This window comes from Acartia tonsa, chromosome 6 (assembly GCF_053477335.1).
Source record: "Acartia tonsa isolate MP-2025a chromosome 6, ASM5347733v1, whole genome shotgun sequence".
NCBI classification, from domain to species: Eukaryota; Metazoa; Arthropoda; class Copepoda; order Calanoida; family Acartiidae; genus Acartia; species Acartia tonsa.
Window position 1 is genome coordinate 43,913,058 of NC_137265.1, and position 22,089 is coordinate 43,935,146.

Consider the following 22,089-nt stretch of genomic DNA (forward strand, 5'->3'; position numbering starts at 1 on the left):
CTGCAGTGGCGTGCACACACAGCGGAGCCTTTCAATTTTAAGATGGTGTTGAGTGTTGAAACCCCTTTACCGAAAGCTACGAACTAGAAGTTTTTTAAAACATCCTTTTAAGGACAAGGCATTCCGCACAACTTAGCTATCAATTTCACACATTCAAAACCATTTTTGGTTAAGGTATGTTGCGATAGAAGAGATAGACGATGGGTATAACAATGGATGATATAGAATACGTGGATATTGTGACAGGGAATTTTTTGACGTCAATTTAGGTTACTAATGTGGTCTTCAGATAATGGTCAATACGTTCCTTTATGGTCAGGGGAGGGGATGGGGTAAAGACATAAGGGGAGAAGAAGCATTTTATCAGGGTATGTGATAATCTCACATAATATCCACGTATTCCATTTCCATTGTTGTAACAAGAACAAGAAGATCCATGTCATATTCCTACCTTTGATTAATATTAATTTGTCTCAGATCTGGAGAAGGTTCTAAACACACACTAATACCACAAGTTCGCTGTCCAAATCTGAAAACATAAGTATTTATTATTCTAGATGATGGTCAATCATACAAAATAATCCTCAAAAAGGAATTTTAGAAAGTTCTTACGACCATTAAACCATAGTGATATTTTCTTTTTCACCACAATTATTTATATTATATACCTAATCTTATTCACGTGATTTCATTGCATAATGACTCCTATGGCAACAACGTACAATATAAAAAGCGAAGCTTTACTATTATCAAGTCCTGTAACTGTTTGCCCTTAAACAGTATCCTTTAATTAAAAAACTTTGCAAAGGAAGAGTGAGGGGACATTGAACTGGAAATTATACTGGTACCGCATTATATTATTCGTTGGCCCAAAAACTTTGGATACTTTGCGATGAATTTTGATTAGTAGTATTATCCAAACTTTATGACCAATAATTTTAACCCACAGAAGTGATAACGTTGTTTATAATCATTGGGGATGCAATGTGAATAAATTTTTCGTCCATTATCTTATACTGAACCCTGATTCATTTATAATTTAATTTTAGCATTTTATCATAATTTTAAATTGCAATGTGATAAATTTAATAATAAAATTTAAAATAGTTGCCTAGGTACTTAAAGAAAAAGATAAGAGTTTGCAAAGTAAAGTTCAAGTACATTTACATATATAAATAAAACAAGGACGATTTTAATAATGTCAATAATTGGCGCAGCAACAACAAGCCTAATTATATCATATTACATCATAATACTAGTGTCTAACCCCCCCCCCCTCATCGCGGCCTCTAGGGGCACTTTAGGAGGGATGGGTTGAATTCATCAACCGAATTCTTTATTTGTTTTAAAAAGAAAAAATTAAGAAAAAAATTTCAAGGGAGGGGAGAGGGGGGATTTTTTCTAGGGTCGATTTCTCTTGGGACTCTCCAAAACTGTTATGAACCTTTCCAGGACCTATGAGAAAATATATTGTAAAGGAAACCATATATCGGTTCAGCGCTTAGCGAGATCCTACGGTACACACAGACAGACACAGATCCTGTTCCTTTATTATAATCTTAATTTGATGTACGCCTTATTTATAGATTTTCTCTGCTGCCCATTCGCGTTTGCGTAATCTGTAAGTGTAAAGAATGCTAAAGAAGTCCAACATATAGAGATGCCTAGACGACGTAAGTAAACAGATACACTAATTATATACCAGCAGTGCTGCTTAAAAAGTTCTATTTGTTTAACCTACAAAAAGTTGTCTAAATCTTAAGTGTGCATTCACTTCCGCACAAACATTTTTTCTCAGGAATCTAAAGGGATAAGACAATGACCAACTAATTAATGTACATCCCCAATGTTGATACACAAAATTACCCCTTCTGTAGATTATAATTAGTTTGTAGAAACGTATGGAATATGGATACTCAATTCAATAAACCCGCCAATTAAAATTCATTGAAACTCTCCAAAGTTGTAAAGCCAACGAATAAGAAAACATTATTATAAAACTTTGGAGACATGTGTAATGTACAGCCCAATGTCCCCTGTCTCTCCGGGGCGTTTAAGCTTTTTTTTTGGGGTGGGGTAAAAATCTGTTGGCAGGTGTAAATTTTGTTTACTCCCCCCCCCCCAAAAAAATTTACCCCCGGGGTCAATTTTTTTTTTTGGGGAGGGGGGGATTTTAAATTGTATTAAATGCAAAAAAATTTTGTTAGAGATTTTTTATTTTGAGGGGGTATTTACCCCCTCAAATTGTTTGGGGGGTTAATACCCCCTCCTTAATAGCTGAGGGTGCCTACGGCACCCCCAGGGTAGGGGTAAATTTTAAATGGGGGGAGGGGGGTTAAATGAAAAAAAAAAATTTGGGGGGGGTAATTCCCACTTAACCCCCAACCCCTTGATTTGTTGTAATATGATGCAGTTATAACAATTTTATACATGTGCGGAAATGTATGCGCAATAAATCTTTACGTACTTTTACAAATGAGTTAATTAAATAATCAAAAAAAAGTTTCCTTTATTTACTCATACTATAAAACAGGAATAGATCAATTCTATTTGATTTATCTAAATAGTGATATGTTTGTATTATATAGGTATATGAGAATGGTAAAATGGGCAAAAATTGGTAAAAATAAAGGGAGGGGTCATTGGATTTCTTGTTACACTAGTCCCCAAAGATTTATAATAAATATATTTTCTCGTTGGCTAAACCACTATGGGGACTTTAATTTAATTTTGTTTGGTTGGTTCATTGAGTGTTCAAACGTTTAACCACAAATTGTAATCTACAGAAGGGGTCATTTTGTATATCATCATTGGGTGATGTACTTTGTACATCAATTTATTGGACATTGTCTTATCCTTATAAATCCCTGCCTTTTTCTATATTTTTTGTTCATTATAGAATCTAAATAATCAAAAATAAATCAATAGACAAGAAAAATCTTTTACTGTTTAACTTACTGTTGTTTTTACATGATAAATATTGCTTTGCTGCGATGGCAAAATTGTCTTTTATAAATTCTCATATAACCAAATTACATAGTTTTAGTTTTCCCCCCTGAATATTAGTCTGTATCCTTGTTTTAACCCGTCTATAGAAAACCTAAACCATTTTTTGCGTCGATAAATTAAAACAACAAAGACCATTATACATCATTTTTTCTTTATTCATTGATAAAAAATTAGTTACAAAAAGTCTCTTTGAACGCAGGGGAGTATTTCATATGGAGAAAGACTTATTTTTCGGCTTACAAAATTATCATTATTGAGACTAAAACTAAGTTTTTTTTATCTTCTTATTATTGTACACTAAGTATTATGCTGTTATTCATGGTACTATAAATGTACTATGCTCCTATGTATTTGCTATAATTTTTGCTTGTCCAAAAGTTACGGTTAAGACAATTTTTTTGTTGACTGACGGAAAATTAGGAAGCAAAAAAAATTTCTGCAATAAAAAATCTAACAAAACGTTAGATGCATGACTTTAATACTATTAGGATATTTAGGTACTTTAAAATTGTAGGATTTTTTAGCTTTTTTAACTTTGCTTTAACGCGTGATTTTAATAATACCCTTTTTTGTTTAATCTCGTTTACGCGTTTCTTTTTCTTTCATTTTACTCTCTCTCTTTTTTTCCCCCTGTCAATTTTTCCCTAGCAATAGGCATTTTCACGATTTTCCTTCGTGAACAAAAAGAAACAGTTAGGTAATGGTGAAAATTTTGGTGTGCATCAACATCCGCGCATATAATAATAAAACAATAAATTGGATTTACATCTTCAATGATAATAAACAAAAATACCCCTACTATAAATAAAATTATTTGCTATTTTGGAACTAACTGACCAAAGTTTTTTAGCCAACGAATAAGATAATATTTTTAAAACATTGGGTACAGGTGCAATTAACAGTCCAATGTCACCTCCCTCCTTGGCTTAAAACTCATCATTAAACGCCCTCATTTATTTTTTACGCGACTACGAAACATTATGCGAAAGTGAATATACACCCAAAATTTTTGTCTATACCTTAATTTAGCCTTGTCGTATGATAAACAAGAATAAAATAGTTCAAAATTGCATGCTGATTAACAAGTATGTACGTCTTTCTGCTTTAAGTAGCGCAGCTAATCTTCAAAAATTTGTAAGTCAGTCACTCTAAAATTATGAATACAGTAACTACCTACGCAGTTTATGCATAAAGAGAAACACAATATTCAAACCATTGTATTCTTATTATCAATCTAAAATATTTTCGCTGCTGCGCAATTATTATTCTTGATCAAAGATGTATGAGTAATAATATTTAAAAACTAACAAAAAATACTAACAAATGTAATTTTATTTCAATTTGTTTTTGTTGTTAAATTGCTGCTCAACTTTTACACTTGTATCGTTTTTGCCGTTTTTTTTGGCTGTTGTAAAAAAAAAATAAACTCAGCTGAGATATAAATTTTTATTTAAACTGGAAACGCCTCGTTTTATGCAACCTTATAGATATCTGTATGTAAAATTTACTGCTACACCCCTACTACCTAGCCTTTCTTAAGGTGGTGTAGGATGGCAGATAAATAGCCCAAAACCACTAACCCCCAAAAAATAAGACTAGTCATTTTAGAGATTGTTTTCCTCAAACAAATTGAATAAACCCAGGGATTAATGTCTCTAAGAATCAAGATAGAAAAATTATTACTAATGAAAATCAGAGGTGGGTTCTTAAAAAAACTTTTACCCCACTAAAATCATTTTGGAACATTATAATCAGTGGGGCAAATAAAAAATATGGTAATATTGATTCTTAAAAAATTTTTAACCCACTCGTTATAATGTTCCAAAATGATTTTTTTAATGGGGGTAAATTATCCTCATTGGAACACTATTTTAAAATTTGGAAGATTTTTTTGTCTTTGTTGGTATTTGTTTTTTTAGACATAGGTATTTTTTATGCTTAATTTAAATATTTGAAAATTGAAAAATCTCTGAATTAAAAAAAAAAATCTTCCAAATTTAATTGTGGCTACCCCACTCGAATTTTTGGAACATTATTTTGGCCCACTATTTTTCTCAATTGATTTTTTTTTTAAGAATGACAATCGCATTTACCCCATTTGATGTTCCAAAAAAATGGAAAAACAAAGGAGCAATTGAGTGTTCCAAACGAGTGTTCCAAAGTTCAGTGGGGTAAGGTTTTTTAAGAACCCACCTCAGGACAGGGCAAAGGACGATAAATAATCTCCTCCAGAAGTTAATGAAATTCTTAAGTTTTCGTGGAAAAGAAAGTGATGTAAATTAAACCGGCATTATCAGGGATCTAATAGGATAATACAATGAACGATGAATTGATATATCCCCAACCAATCATGATACACAAAATTCCCTCTTTTGTAGATCTCAATTATTGGTTGAAGCGTTTGGTTACTGAACTTAATGAATCAACCAATCAAAATTCATTAAAAGTCCCCAAAGTTGTTAAGCAAAGCAAAAAATAAGAAAATTATAAAACTTTGGGGACCAAGTGTAATAATCAGCCCATTGATCTCTGATAAAGGGTTGCTATTAAAGCTAAGTAAAAAGAATTAGTAAGAAGTGTTCCCCCTCTTGTAGGTGAGTCATCTTTTAACCTAGAGACAATTTAACATTGAAATAGCAAACTTTTTGTTTAAAACTATAATCTTTTTAAACAGTGAAGCTTTTCTATGATTAGGGTCGGCCGTCCGTACGTCCGGAACGGTTAGCTCTTTTCATTTATGTAGACATGTTAGAATTGCCCTACCGATTTCAAACTCGGGCTCTTGGCAGTGTGATTCATGTAATAGTAAGATACGATTTAGAAATCGTGTAAACTCTATAATTAACACCAGAATTTCCTTACGTCTATTTAAAACTTGTTGATTTTCAACTTTTTTAACAATTTTTTTTGTGATATAATTATCCTATTCATCTGATTTTTTGAATACTGATTCCTAGGACAACAATGTACAATGTTATAAGCGAAACATCTCTTTAACTAGGCCTTATATTGTATGTCTTAAACCATTATCCTGTATTTAAGAGTTTTGCAACAAATTAACTTATAATTTTGTTAGTTCTGACACTCTACAAGTGTTTGTATTCGTTTGTCCTAAGCTTCATTAAGAAAGGTAGACAGTAAAGAACCCGCAATTTTTGAGATCTTTAATAGTTAGGTTTCAAGTACTAATATTCTTTTCAAGTATAATATACAGAATGAATGTTTAATATCAGTTTCAAAGATTTTCTTTCCCAAACTTTTATATAACTGACTGGTAATTATATCTATCTCATCTTACAAATTCGGGAAAAGATTTATTTAAAATTACCAAGAGGTACATTAGTGCAGGAAGTAAGGGATAAGACAATGGCTGATAAATTTATGTACATCCCCAATAATAAAACAAAAATTACTACTTCTGTAGATTAAAATAAGTGGTTGAAGCGTTTGAACACTCGGTTAAATAAACCAACCAAATAAAAATCTAATTAAAGTCCCCAAGGTTGTTAAGCCAACGAATAAGAAAACTTTAACATAATACTTTGTGTAATAAACAGAATAATGTTCCCTTCCTCCCTGCCATCAGTGTTAGATAAATCTTTAGCAAAAATACATAGGTATCAAGAAGAAAAACAAGTACTTTTCCTCAAAGCACCTATTGATTAATTAAATATTCATTTTTAAAATAAATTGAAATTCGGTGTAGGTTAATTTTTTCCTATGCCCAACCCTTGTGGGAAGCTCTAACCCAGCGAGGCTACCCAATATCCAGCATAACCTAGCCTAATGAAAAAAAACAAAAAACTAACGACTAACCATCTTAACAATCATTATAGAATGTCCCCTTCCTCCCTGAATAGGAACTTAATTTATATAAACTTTGAAATTTTAAGGATTAAATTCAAGGGTTTAAACATTTTAACATTAATAGGTATTAAAAGGTCAAAAAGGATTAATCCTAGTTATTAATCGCTAGTGTTCACGTGTAAAAATTAGGGTTGGGCCAGATATCTGGCCAACGTTCGATATCCGGCAAATTACCGGATATCTGGCCGTATAACCGGATTTCCGGCGTCAAAAATCAGCCGGATATCATGTAACCGGATAGTTTTAATATCCGGTATCCGGCCGGATATTGAAAATGACCGGATATCCGGCCCAACCCTAGTAAAAATTAAATACCTAGGTAAGTGTTATATAAAATTGAAGGTAATAATAAAACAAAAAGCGCATCAGTAACAAAATAATAAAAGTAAACGGATCTCTGTGTATCTGTCTGTCTGCCAGTACTGAAAATCTCGCTAACCGCTGGACCTATATGGTTCTCCTACACAGTGTAGCTAGAGAAGCATACCAATAATCAAAAATAAACTATAGAACCGAAAATTAATTTGTATTATTCTAGTCAGAAAACAAAGGGAATATAAAAGGTCTTACCTTACGACCCTAATTGATTTACAAAACAGGGTTGGAATTGAGGATGGGGGTCTGGGAGGAGGTGTGGAGTCCGCCAGGGAGTTGCCCGTGTAGATGGCCAGGTTGGACACGCTGGGGGACTCCCCAGGGGGGAACTGCAGCTTTCCAAGTTCACGTTTGCTGCCTCCATAGCTTGGCTGAAATAAAACGCGTCTAAAGGTTTTACTTTTTAAAAATCACTTTTTTATATACTTGCTATGGTAGAGCAAAGAATTTTTGTGTGGCTATTAAAGTTAACTTAATCTACACGTACAATTACATAAATACTTGACACGCTACATAATAATAGATCATTGTTTATCTGTTTTTGTATGGCAGGTGTCCCAAATTAGAAATATGAATTCCTTACGGTTGTTCCTTCACTGTGCGTTATATGAATTTAATAAAATATTCAAAATATTTGGTGGTTTCCCAATTAGCATATAGCATTAGCTTATACTGGGAACTAGGTATCCCTTCGGGCTTAGGGCAACGCAGGGGTTAATCATAGAAAAAATAAACTAACTGAGGAGATAAATTAAAATCTAATTTTAAGAAGAGACGGGATGTTTAGTGCTCGATAGGCACTTTAATGGAAAATATCAAACTTGTTTTCGCTAAATACCTGAAAACTGGTGGCGGCTGGAAATTCGAAGGCCAGTCCACGAAAGGTTAAGGTGAAGATTTTCTTCTCTGGGTCATAAACTCCAGGTCTGAACGTCGTTTGTCACAGCATCTTATTGATTATAGAGAAGATGCATTACATAATAATTTGGCCTGTATAAAAACAATGTGTAAATACATAGTGCTCATTACTTCCTACCTTTTAGGAAACTGCCATTTGGGAAGAAAAATTTCATATAAATTAACCATATCAATGAAATTTGAATGTATATAAGTATAAATGTATATAGGTAATCCTATTATATAAAGTAGTAAGCGTTTTTTGTCTGTCCCGAAGGATCTCGATAACCGCTGAACCGATATTGTTCTCCTTTACTGTGAAGCTTCCTATAGGTCCTGGGATGGTTTTAAACTATTTTTGGGAAGGGTGTCTTCATCCCCCTCCCCCCCAAAAAATATTTTTTTTTACTCTGTTGAAACTCAAATTTTAAATGGGACGAGGTCGACTTTTCCTCTTCCTACATTGAGTGCCCCTAGAGGCTTCTAGGGGCGTAGCCGCTAGTATTCATTTAATTCAATTTATTATTGTTGTTATTTTATGTAATATGTATGCACAGTACACCCAAGAATAATAAATCTAATCCAATCCAATTTTCTTAAATAATCAAAATAGAAAAATTAAAGAATAAAAATCTTCTTTATATGCATTAGGTAAATATATTTACTTTAAAGTACCTAATGAACATCAAAATAAAAATTAAATGAGGATAAGGGTTTTCCTTAAGATTTGATTGTTAAAGAGATTTTGAGACATTAATTGAAAGAACGTGTCTCTTGTTGGTACCTAAATATAAAATAATGAAGAAAGAATACGAAGTTCTTTTATATAAACGTTTAATATGCAAAAAGAATGGGGATATTAGATTCGAGTCTCATGAGTTAATGAACCAACCATTCAAAATTTAATAGAAGTTGTTTAGCCAACGAATAAGAAAAGGTATTATAAAACTTTTGGGACTATTGCAATAAACAGCCTAATGTCCTCTCCCTCCCTGCTTTCAATATGTTTATATTATCGGACTATTGTTAGTAATACAACACCTTATCTCTCTCTATCTGCAAAAGAAAACAGGATACCTAACCAAAATAAATATTTTTCTTTCGTTTTCCTAATGCGTTGACTACTAATTGATTAAACCAGTTTTAATGGTTTTATTTAAATAAAGTCATTAATAAATAGTAAACAAGCTAGGTACTCTGTCATCTAAAATATCTATCTGTATGACCGTTTACAACGTCTTGGCAGAAACGTGATTTTCTTGGCTACTATTTAAGATAGACAGCTAAATTTTTGGCGTGGAGATTTAATATACTATTATACCTAACTACGATTCAAAAATTCTAAAGAATAGTATAAGTTAAAAAGCTACTTAAACTATAGTTTAAATTATATAGGTAAATAAAAAGGTTAACGGATGATATCATTTATATAAAATAAAAAAAAATTATGTATTCCATTTACAAAGAAATAGTATATGATCCATAATAACATTTCATTTGGAGTGATCGTTAAATCCTTCAAACCATCGAATGGACTATAGATCCCCAACCCCACATCCCCAATCCACATTCTAAAAAGATTATCTAGCCCAGCAAGACTTTACTGCTCTTTCTTAATCCTGTGGCATCAATGAGTAGTGTCGTGTTCGAGTAGACAAAACTACGTCATACTAGAGACGTTAAAAATATTACCTACTGATACTATGCATGACATAGAAAGTGATGTGGTAACATGTATTGTCCCGTTAACAGGCACAACTTATTAATGAATAAGGGGGGGGGAAGTTTGTACACTTATAGGAAATGAAATTCAGTACCAATGTTTGGGAGGGTCGTATGGGCTTGTTTTTAAAGTTATCAACCTAATTCTTTTTGTAGGCTCTCTTATATGACTTGATATACACGTATTTCTTTGAAAATTGAATTTCGGTACTTTCCTTCTAGGGGCTTGTGGAGCAAAAGACCCCCCAAAACACTAAAAATATGAGTTCTGACCTTATTTTTAAAGATATCGACCTGATTTTTTCTTTATAATACTTTTTTAACATACCCGAATCAACGAACTATTACAGATTTCATTTTGGGACTTTCCTTCTAGGGGCTTGTGGAGTAAGAGACCCCCAAAACACAAAAATATGAGTACTGGGCTTATTTTTGAAGATATCGACCTGACTTTTTTTATAATACCTTTTTAACTTAACTGAATTAACGAACCATTACAGATTTCATTTTGGGACTTTCCTCTTAGGGGCTTTTGGAGCAAGAGACCCCCAACACACAAAAATATGAGTACTGGGCTTATTTTTGAAGATATCAACCTGCTTTTTTTTTATATAAAAATAATATTTAAACATAACCGAATCTACGAACCATTACAGATTTCATTTTGGGACTTTCCTTCTAGGGGCTTGTGGAGTAAGAGACCCCTAAAACACAAAAATATGAGTACTGGGCTTATTTTTGAAGATATCGACCTGATTTTTTTTTATAATACCTTTTTAACTTAACCGAATTAACGAACCATTACAGATTTCATTTTGGGACTTTCCTCTTAGGTGCTTTTGGAGCAAGAGACCCCCAACACACAAAAATATGAGTACTGGGCTTATTTTTGAAGATATCAACCTGCTTTTTTTTATATAAAAATAATATTTAAACATAACCGAATCTACGAACCATTACAGATTTTATTTTGGGACTTTCCTTCTAGGGGCTTGTGGAGCAAGAGACCCCCAAAAATCATAAAAATATGAGTTGTGGGCTTCTCTTTTAAGTAGATATCAACCTTATTTTTTTATATAATAAAAAAATTACTATTTTAACATAACCGAATCTACGAACCATTACAGATTTCATTTTGGGACTTTCCTTCTACTGGCTTGTGGAGCAAAAGACCCCAAAAACACTAAAAATATGAGTTCTGAGCTTATTTTTAAAGATATCAACCTGATTTTTTATATAAAAATACTATTTTAATATAACCGAATCTACGAATCATTATAGATTTCTTTTGGGACTTTCCTTCTAGGGGCTTGTGGAGCAAAAGACCCCAAAAACACTAAAAAAATAAGTTCTGACCTTATTTTTAAATATATCAACCTGATTTTTTAGGAACACTTTTTTTAACATAACCGAACTAAGAAACCAGTACAGATTTCATTTTAGGACTTTCCTTCTAGAAGCTAGTGGGGCAAAAGACCCAGAAAAAATATTTTTAGAGATATTGAGCTGATTTTTTTCATGAAAACTTTTTTCACATGTTTGAACTAGGTAGCCACTAATAATTTTATTTTGGCACTTTCCTTTTAGGGGAAAGTAGGGTAAAACACCTCCAAAACAAAATAAATTGAGTTCTCAGGTTATCTTTAAAAATAAGCTCAGAACTCATATTTTTAGTGTTTTGGGGGTCTTTTGCTCCACAAGCCCCTAGAAAGAAAGTCCCAAAATAAAATCCTTAATGGTTTCTTAGTTCGGTTATGTTAAAAAAGTATTATTTTAAAAAGATCAGGTTGATATCTTTAAAAATAAGCTCAGAACTCATATTTTTAGTAGTTTTGGAATCTTTGCTCCACTAGCCCCTAGAAGGAAAGTCCCAAAATGAAATCTGTAATGTTTTCTTAATTTGGTTATGTTAAAACAGTATTATTTTTTAAAAATCAGGTTGATATCTTAAAAAATAAGCTCAGAACTCATATTTTCAGTGTTTTTGGGGTCTTTTGCTCCACAAGCCCGTAGAAGGAAAGTCCCAAAATGAAATCTGTAATGGTTCGTAGATTCGGTTATGTTAAAATAGTATTTTTTTATTATATAAAAAAATAAGGTTGATATCTACTTAAAAGAGAAGCCCACAACTCATATTTTTATGATTTTTGGGGGTCTCTTGCTCCACAAGCCCCTAGAAGGAAAGTCCCAAAATAAAATCTGTAATGGTTCGTAGATTCGGTTATGTTGAAATATTATTTTTATATAAAAAAAGCAGGTTGATATCTTCAAAAATAAGCCCAGTACTCATATTTTTGTGTTTTGGGGGTCTCTTGCTCCAAAAGCCCCTAAGAGGAAAGTCCCAAAATGAAATCTGTAATGGTTCGTTAATTCGGTTAAGTTAAAAAGGTATTATAAAAAAAAATCAGGTCGATATCTTCAAAAATAAGCCCAGTACTCATATTTTTGTGTTTTGGGGGTCTCCTACTCCACAAGCCCCTTGAAGGAAAGTCCCAAAATGAAATCTGTAATAGTTCGTTGATTCGGGTATGTTAAAAAAGTATTATAAAGAAAAAATCAGGTCGATATCTTTAAAAATAAGGTCAGAACTCATATTTTTAGTGTTTTGGGGGGTCTTTTGCTCCACAAGCCCCTAGAAGGAAAGTACCGAAATTCAATTTTCAAAGAAATACGTGTATATCAAGTCATATAAGAGAGCCTACAAAAAGAATTAGGTTGATAACTTTAAAAACAAGCCCATACGACCCTCCCAAACTTTGGTACTGAATTTCATTTCCTATAAGTGTACAAACTTCCCCCCCCTTATGACTTCCAGATAAAGTTTGTACATTTAAAAGGGTGAAATAGTTCTTCACCAGATGAATTATTCCTTGCTAATGGTGAAATAAAATAATCTTTTAAACAGAAGTTAACCTAATATAAATGTTAACCACTTAAAAAATTCACCAGAACATTTAATTAAAACGTTTTTTTTTAGTAGCGCAGCTACTCTATAACTAAGTAATGTCGGTAAGTCCATAAAGATTATAAATTATCATATTTTTACAGATCGGCTCCACGGAACCGGAGCCACAGAAAAATCAAGCGGCTCCACAACACTGCTATTGTGCCATGACGAGAATATTTTTGGTGTATATTAGAAAGTTACTTTTTTGTATGACATTTTGTCAGCTTTCATACTTATGGGCATAATTGTTCTTGATCATAAACTTTTATACAACAGAATTGTCCTTTAAATGTAAACAAGTTTATGTGAAAAGGATATGTCAGGGAGGTAAGGGAACATAGACACAAAATTAATCTGCAACTTTTCTTGTTCCATCCTTTATTTTCAAGCCTTCCAAGGTATATTCTAGCACATGAAAATTGATACGTCGCGTTGGGGGGAAATGTAATCAAGTCTTATCCCTGTAACCTGTTTAATGATTCTATATATTTGGATAATGCAGAAATTTCTGAGAAATTGAATGAACACTTCACTTCTGTAGCAAGCAAGATATCATCTAAAATAAATCCTTCTAACATTGATCCGTTTAGCTATATACCTAATTATAATTCCAGTTTTAAAATGCATACAATAAACCCAAATATAGTTATAGATATTGTTAAAAAAATGGGAAATAAACAAAGTATGGACATTTTTGGCCTGTCAAATTCTTTTTTAAAGAAAATTATTTCTGTTATTGCTCTTCCTCTCTCTCATGTCATTAACCAAACTATTTTAACTGGAAAAATACCTTCTGAATTAAAAATCGCAAAAGTTATACCTATTTTTAAGTTAAAAGGGAATAATTCTAATGAAAAAGCTGATCCATCAAACTATAGGCCAATAAGTTTATTAGCTATTTTCTCAAAAGTTTTAGAAAAAGTCATTTATCAACAACTTTCTTGTTATTTGATTAGTAATAATATCATTTTTGAACATCAGTATGGATTTCAATCAAAAAAGTCTACAATACACCCTGTGGTACACCTCTTAAATTACATAGCCGAAGCAAAAAACGATAATAAAACTGTAATTGGAGTCTTCTGTGATCTTGCAAAATGTTTTGATACAATTCCACACCATATTTTAATTAAAAAGTTGTCAAAAATTGGCATTAATGGCATTGAACTTGAATGGTTTAAAAATTATTTAAGTAATAGACAGCAATTTGTACATGTAAACAACACTGACTCAACAAAGCTGAAAATAGATAGAGGCGTCCCACAGGGCTCTATTTTAGGACCAATTCTATTTTTAATCTACATAAATGATCTTAAAAACTGTACTGATTTATTTACCCTATTATTTGCTGATGACAGTAATTTTTTAATTTCTGGTAAAAACTTTACAGAGATAAAACTGAAATTAAACAATGAACTTAAAAAGATATCTGTTTGGTTTAGGAGTAATCAAATGAGCTTAAATCCTGATAAAACTAAAATTATGATATTTAATAAAAACGAAAATACTATTGATTGGAATGCTCTTAATATTAAGCTAAACTTTAACAATGAAAATGAGTTTGATCCTGAGAAAATAAAAATCTTAAATTATGTCAATTCAAGTAGCAATATTCCTGCAATTAAATTCCTAGGTGTATTTATAGATCCTTCTTTAAATTTTAAATATCATGTAGAACATTTACGTAAAAAAATTTCTAGTTCCTTATTTCTTATAAATAGAGCTAAACATATACTGAATTTAGATAGCAAAAAAATGCTTTTTCATTCCCTTATAAATAGTCATTTACTTTACTATTTACCTGCCTGGAGTTGTGGTCTTAAATCTACTATGGAACCATTAATTAAATTGCAAAAAAAGGCAATAAGAATTGTTTTTAGTAAGAAACACATCTCACACACAATGCCTTTATTTAAAAAAATGAATGTCCTTCCTTTACATGAATCAGCTAATTATTTGAAATTATTATTTATGTATGATTTTATAAACAGTAAGCTACCAAGTTCCTTTCAAGGTACATGGCTTCGCCGTAACCAATTACATACCAGAAATCTTAGAAACTCAAATATGTTTGATGTTAAAAAGCCGAAGTTTAAATCTATTGAAAGATTTCCTAAGTATCATTTTCAAGAATTATGGAATAACCATTGTAATAATGATTTATTAACCCACAATCAACCAAGAAAAAAATTTATTAAAAATCTAAAAGAATCTTTGTTATCAAGCTTAATTCTAGTGTGTAACAACCCATTATGTCAAGAATGTAGATAAATTTATATTTCTTTTCAATATTGTTTGAAATCTGATAAATTAATCAAAATTTATTTGTTTAAATTTTTTTTAAATTTCTATTATTGCAATAATGGTGTGAGACTTGTATGCCCTAATCAATCCTTCCTATTATCATTCTTTCCTCTCCAATATGATTTCATTTATTGCTTATTATCTTTTTTTTGTCTTATTTATATGGCCTGTATGAAAACAATGTGTGAATACACATTACTGCATACTCCTATTTTTTAGGAAACTGCCATTTGGGAAGAAAATATTTTTATAAATTAACCATATCAATAAAATTTTTCTGTATATATAAATGTAGGTATATAATATTCATTTAATTCATTTATTATTGTAGTTTTTTTTTCTATGTATGTACACCCAAGAATAATAAATCTAATCTAATTTATCTTTTAACAGACAAAAGTTACATAACCATGAACGCTAACAAAACTAAAAGTGTGATACAAGAACCTATACGCTGACATTAAAAACTTCTTTCATTACTAAATTCACTATAGAAGACAAATTATGAAAACCATTCTTTTAATTGGTCGGTTAGTCCGTCGTAGTCAGTCATAGATTTTTATAACAGCAATAATAAGGGGGAGGTAGGTTGTGCTAAAATTCCGTAAATGTGTGAGTTTAAAGAATTTAGAATAGAAGTAGAACTCTAAAATTTGGCATGGCAGTTGCTTTAGTAGGGTATAATGTGGATATGTACTATATTAGAGCAACTGCCATACAAAATTTATTTTTTAAATTCTTAAAACTCACACATTTCAGGAATTTTAGCCCAACCTACCTCCCCCTTTGTAAATTATACTTTCTTGTGATTAAAACATTTTTTCTACAATTTCAATTTTTACATTGACTAAAATATGCTTAGCTTAATGTTGCTTATAAACAAAATTGTTTTATTTTTAACATTAGATCAATAAGGTATGGTATTTTTTCATTAATACCTATAAAACATTAACTTTCCTGTAGTAAAAAAAAACTGAAGAAAAAAATGTTTTAGTGTGTGCGTAATATGATTTAACATTTTACACAATTTTTTTTCTTTCTTCCTATTCCCTTAAGTTTTCCTCGATTTTTAGAAGGTCTTTAGAGAAATATGCCCGAGTTTTTAACGCCCAACAGAAAACTAACCCTTTAATTGCACATTTAGTAATGCTTGTATTATAAGTCAGGGTTTTATTATCATCGATGGAGGATATATTAGACTATTTATTCACAGGCACCCAAAGTTTTATAACCGCCTATTATTCTTATTCATTAAAAACTTCAGGAATTTTCATTGATTGTTTACAAACTAGCAGTGCACCAACTTTTCAAACAATAATTTAAAATTAAAGAGGGGGTAGGTAGTAATTTTGTTCATATCCATTGCGGATGTATATTAATTTATCGTCCATTGTCTTATCCATTATGATCCCTGATTATTATCTATGTCCCCTGGGCCTTGCCTGACTTAACAGCAGTAGAAACCATTGGTAACGCCGCACTAGGCCAACATTTCTAAATATCAACGGGCGGTTTTTCAAACTGAGTGTGACAAATTCCTTGTGGCACCGAATGACTGATCTATTTGTTCTATCGTTGGCGAAACATCCGGACAATTGAAGTACAAATCACTGAAATAAAAATTAATATCAATTTAAAATCTATCAAGGATAGCTATGTACATTACTAGCGCATCCAATATAATAAGTATAACAAAATATTTGAAATCATAAAGGATATATTTAGTAGGTAAATATATACCTATTGATCTGATTGATATAAACCTTTTCATGCATAAAATAACAGCAACTCTATACCTAACCAACCCATCATAGAGGAAAGGAAATATAAGTCAACTGTGACTATTGAAGGTATCTTATCTAATTTTCACCTAGTCCCTTATAGGCTTTGTCCACATCCAAAAATGTTTGTTTTGAGGGCATTTCTAAACCCCAAAAAATGACCTAAAACCGTTGGAATAGCCCATTGTATAAGCGATTACCGAGATCTTAAGGTTAACACAGTAAGACAGACGAACAGACAGACATCTATTTATTTAAAATTATACATCTTATAACCTTATTCTAAAAATATACAAACAAACACTGATTATGTTTAAGTACTGCGCTAGTAAAAAACTAAAACAGTAAATATATAATAGTGTTTTGAGTAGGTATTGTATAATCTGCTAAATAATAAATGGCAAAAAATACGAACTCAGTTTTAATGATGTCACTATTACATAACAAACTAAATGTTACTTCTTTTAGATTTACATCATGTACGTATGTATATTTTAATTTATCGATTTTTTAATGAAATTCTTAATCTATATAGGAGATAAAAGAAGAGGAAATATATCCGACTGGAGTTTTTAGTGCATTTAGAAAAAAGAAACATCATTAAAAGCTATAAATTCAAATGTTGCCTCATATTAACAGGTTTTTAAGAAGATTTGGAGATTTAAAGGCCCGTTGCCATAATTAGATAGAATTTAAAAGCAATAGAGCCATTAACATTTTGAATGAAATAAAGTTATATTTTGAAAGGTATAGCCAATTAACCACTAAAAACAACATTTTCACAAGATAGTTCATTTAATACATAATAATCCATATCTTTCAAACTTTTTATGAAAAAATAGTTAGGTAACTAACTTCCCTAATGATCTTTTAGTGATGGGGCGTAAAGGCAGATCGATAAAAAGATATACGAACAATCCCTTTTGCAGAGAATCAATGCTTCTCCTTAAGATTATACATACTTACCAATACTTTAATCGAACAAGACTAAGATCATAAATTTCTATTATCTTAAGTCTCTGTGATGTTGAGTCGAATATAAGTTTGATTCCGTCATTTGTTAGTTTGATTGTAAGATTGTAGGCCAGAGGTTCTTTATCACAATAAGATATTTCAACTCCTGGGTACGAATAACACATAATTTGCATATTTCAACAAGGACAAGTGTGTTTAAAAGCAGCGCAGTGTACATTACCTTTCGCATATGATCACAATCGCACAATGTTTCATATCCTATTATATAAAGTCGTAAGGTTATTTTGTTTGAAGATTAAGACTTCGGTAATTACTGAAACGATTGAGTTCTCCATTTCAGGAAAGCTTCACATAGGTCCTGGGGTGGTTTCACGCTATTCCATCGCTAGATATTAAGTCTTAGGATGGTTTGTTGATATTTTTGTGCTCTTGCCTACCCCTTCGAATACTTAGCCCCTAAATGCTACATGTAAAGCTGCTAATTCGAATAAGACATTATAAAAATTCCAGTGCAATTTAAGTAAGGAGATTGAAGCAAATCAGATAGCAAGCATTTTGTGCTGTTATAGTTTGCGGTTCTTATGATTTACTTGTTTAAAAATTTATACAGATTAAATTATTATGTTATTTTCCTTTGATTACACCGACTTGATTCTGAATGTATGCAATGGCGGTACTGAAATGTGTTCCTAAACAAAATTAATAATTAGTAAAGAAAAAGAGGTAGGGGTAGGTTTCTGATATAATCCGTAAAGGTGTGTGTTGTAAGGCTTAAAAATAGTAGTAGAAAAATAATATTCATTAAATATGTGTATTTCTTATTAAAGAACTATAGACAAAATTTTTTTTCAAAAGTTCACATAAATTTTTATCGTTCTACTACTGTTTTTAACGTATAACCTTTACGGATTCTACCAGAATCCTACCCCTCTTTAAAAACTTACCTAGTAATTGAAAAAAAAAGAAAAAAAACTAAATTTTCCGTTCTGATGTAAAACATTTTCTTAAATTTATTGTATTTTTCATATTTTACTTGCAACAAAAGATTCATTCATTTAATAAATATTTCCAATTCTTAATACAATAGAATCTTAATAGACTAAATACATTATTTTAAAACAATTACAATTATCTCCTTTAAAAAGTCTAGCCATATCATAATGCCAATAAATCACTGAATATGATAACGCTGTTTTTTAATTCATTAACTTTAACCAAAATAATTCTCCGGAAATGTCAACCACAGTCGCTTGGGTGTACGTACGTACAGACATGTCATACATAAAGAGTAGCCACACTACTTGTTGGAAAAAAAAATGTTACCAAGAATGAATTCAATATTATCGCTGAGAAGTCCATGTTCAGGTATAACTTCTAACTCTAGCATTCTACTCTCACAACAACACAAGATCTAAAATTAGTATTACGTTATTATCAGGAATCTAAAGGAATAAGACAAATTAATGTAGATCCCCAACCAATGATGATACTCAAAATTACCCTTTCTGTATATTAAAATTATCAGTTTTGGACACTCAACACAATGAACCAACCAGTCATAACTCACTAAAGTCCCCAAAGTTGTTAAGCCAACTATTAAGAATATGTTATATAAAACTTTGGGGACTAGTGTAATAAACATCTCTGAATTAGCACTTTTTTTCCTCATGTATAAGGATGAGATACCTACAACCTTAGGAAAATTGGTCGAATAGCTTTACTTCTTTTAGCCTAATCAAACACTTTAGCTCATGGGAAAAACGAATTAGCGGGTTTCGTTGTATTTTTACAGCAACCTTTCTTCTATTTCTAGCCCGTGCGGAGGGCTATAACTGTTAAAATACGACGAAACCCGCTACTTCGTTTTCTTTCAATGATCCAACACTTTATTAATATCAAAACAAGTCATATCCCAATAATGCTAGGTATTGTCAACCCCCCTTCGGAGTATGGCAGGTGACCCATAATAATTTTACAATTAAATGAAACTTGACGAAATATAAATATATCTAGGGATGAACATATTATAAATAAAAGAAAGCGCTAAACATACAATTATTATAACAATTTATTCATTTATATACCCGTGAATCAATGAAAATTAACGCAACCCATTTATTTTAGACGAAGATACATAGGTAACAAATAGCTTAATGCATGGGGTATCATCCGTAATACAAAATTATACGGTTTTAAAAATTATCAATAAAATATTTTTTTAAAACGATTTTTTCCTCATATTTACCTAGTAAAGTTAATTTTCTTAAGTCGTTAGGTATTTACTTCAAATTAATTCAAAACCTATATTTTAATTTTGTTTTTTTTTCCACTTAAATCTTCCCCTAGCAACAAACGTCGGAGTATTAATTTAGTCATTATATCAAATTATAATAAATACATTTACTAAATAATCCATAAATTCAAATAAAACTTTAGTACAAAAAAATGTCTGACAGTAAAATTGAAAATTTAAACTGAACGGCGTAAATGTAATGAACAAGGACTTTTTTGACATACACATAAACAAAGACATTTATTTCCTTATTTTGATTTTAAATTAATTAAAATTAAATATTTATAATAATATTACCTTTTAAAGACTTTTCTTACAACAAAGTCTTATTTTCACAGTTTTATCGACATTTAAGTCAGAAATGCTTAAATATCAACATTCTCTCATTATATCATCATAGTCAATTTTTATATTTCTGCTTTTACAACTCTAACATCGCAATTTCCTTCTTAGTATATATTCTGACATTAGTACATATATATATATTATTATTACGCCATAACATAAATAAATTTTAATCAAAGAAAATTCTTTTCTGTCTGATTTCAAGGAAACGTTGTTATTGATTGATTGTACAATGGAAAATTTTGTGGATATTCCTTCTCTGTAGTTGTATAAAACTCCGCAAGATATCGCTAGTAAAGTCTAAACAAATGCGTAATATATTCTGCTTTTTAAGCAAAGATCTTTGTTTCAGGGTTAGTTACCATTAGGCATTTAGCGAAATTTTAGTATTTTTATCTTAAATCCCTAATTTATACAAAAAATCTACCAAAAATGAATTTTTACTTAGTAAAAACAGAAAATCCACGAAATTAATTGTTTAGTAATAAAGGGGAAAAAACAGCTGATTTTTGTTTACAACCCTAGCCCAACTGTCAAATCGAGTATTGGAGCACCTTCAGTTTTATGGTTGCAAACTTTTAACTTTTTTCAGAAACATTTTCATCTATGATTTTGTGTTTTGAGCCATAAATGTTAAAAAAATAATAATTTTTAAACATAAGCTTTATTTTATATTACCTAAAATAATTGAATAAGGATTTGTATTTTATGAAAATTCCACAAAATAGCGAAATATAATTTATAAAAAATATGTTTAGGCAGCCATGTTCTGCAAACATCAATAAACAATCCGAAACTTTTAGATAAAAGACGACATTTCAATTTTCAAGTTTAAAAGGCCTAACCGAGTATAAGGGCCCATTATTAAAGGCCTTTGTTCTGACTTTGGTTTTAATTCCGCCCTAGATATGAAATTATAACTTCATGACAAAGAAAATGACAAACGATGAATAAAGAAAATGTTTGAAAATGAACTTTTGTCTGGTTGATGCGTAATATAGAAAACAAATGTATATTTATTTTTATCCTGATTAAAATTGGCTTTAATTGTTTGCTAGTCCAAAAAGATCTCTAAAATGCTTGCTCAAGATGCTAAAAACTTTATTTTAGTCATTGCAACGTAGAAACAGGTATAGTAATTTAAATTGTTGCTTACTTTTAGGTTCAGATCACCTGTCTTACCCAGGTCTTAGCATTATCTATAAAAACTTCACTTCCTTCTTCAAAAACATTTCCAATCTAGTTAATTTCAATAGATTAGCTAAATATCCGTCTATATGTTTGTCCATCAGAAACGCATAATTAAGTGTAAAACATACATGACGGCGGGACTGCTTTAATGCAGCTTTTAAAGCCGCTTTTACGTTTTACAACTGATTTTCTCAGATTCCATGAAATTGAAAGACGGCTGAAACTTCTTGTCAATTCATTCCGAAGAAATGGAAAGATAAAGATGGTTATAAAAAAGAATGTGAATCTAGAAAGATAAATCTATACATATAAAAGTAACAGGATGCAAGTTCTCAAGTATTACGCTGGACTGATATGGTTTTCCTTTACAGTGAAGTTTTTTA

The 22,089-nt window shown here is 30.9% G+C and overlaps 1 protein-coding gene across 8 annotated transcripts in view; it reads right to left on the bottom strand.

Annotated features, from left to right (window-relative positions):
• Positions 1 to 20,719, bottom strand: part of LOC145322755 (PHAF1 protein CG7083) — a 34,816-nt gene extending 14,097 nt beyond the window's left edge. For 7 of the 8 annotated variants that reach the window (XM_080165009.1, XM_080165008.1, XM_080165007.1 and 4 more), the window contains exons 1-8: positions 20,468 to 20,710; positions 19,201 to 19,288; positions 18,508 to 18,566; positions 17,869 to 18,020; positions 16,660 to 16,731; positions 8,090 to 8,177; positions 7,447 to 7,622; positions 452 to 529 (exon numbers count right to left, since the gene is read on the bottom strand). In XM_080165009.1, coding sequence (XP_080021135.1) covers positions 452 to 529; positions 7,447 to 7,622; positions 8,090 to 8,177; positions 16,660 to 16,731; positions 17,869 to 18,020; positions 18,508 to 18,566; positions 19,201 to 19,264 — 689 coding nt within the window. In that variant the 5' untranslated portion in view covers positions 19,265 to 19,288; positions 20,468 to 20,710. Of the gene's footprint in view, positions 1 to 451; positions 530 to 7,446; positions 7,623 to 8,089; positions 8,178 to 16,659; positions 16,732 to 17,868; positions 18,021 to 18,507; positions 18,567 to 19,200; positions 19,289 to 20,467 lie in introns of all 8 variants that reach the window. The other variant, XM_080165011.1, reaches the window with a different exon arrangement.
• Positions 20,720 to 22,089: the final 1,370 nt, after the last annotated feature.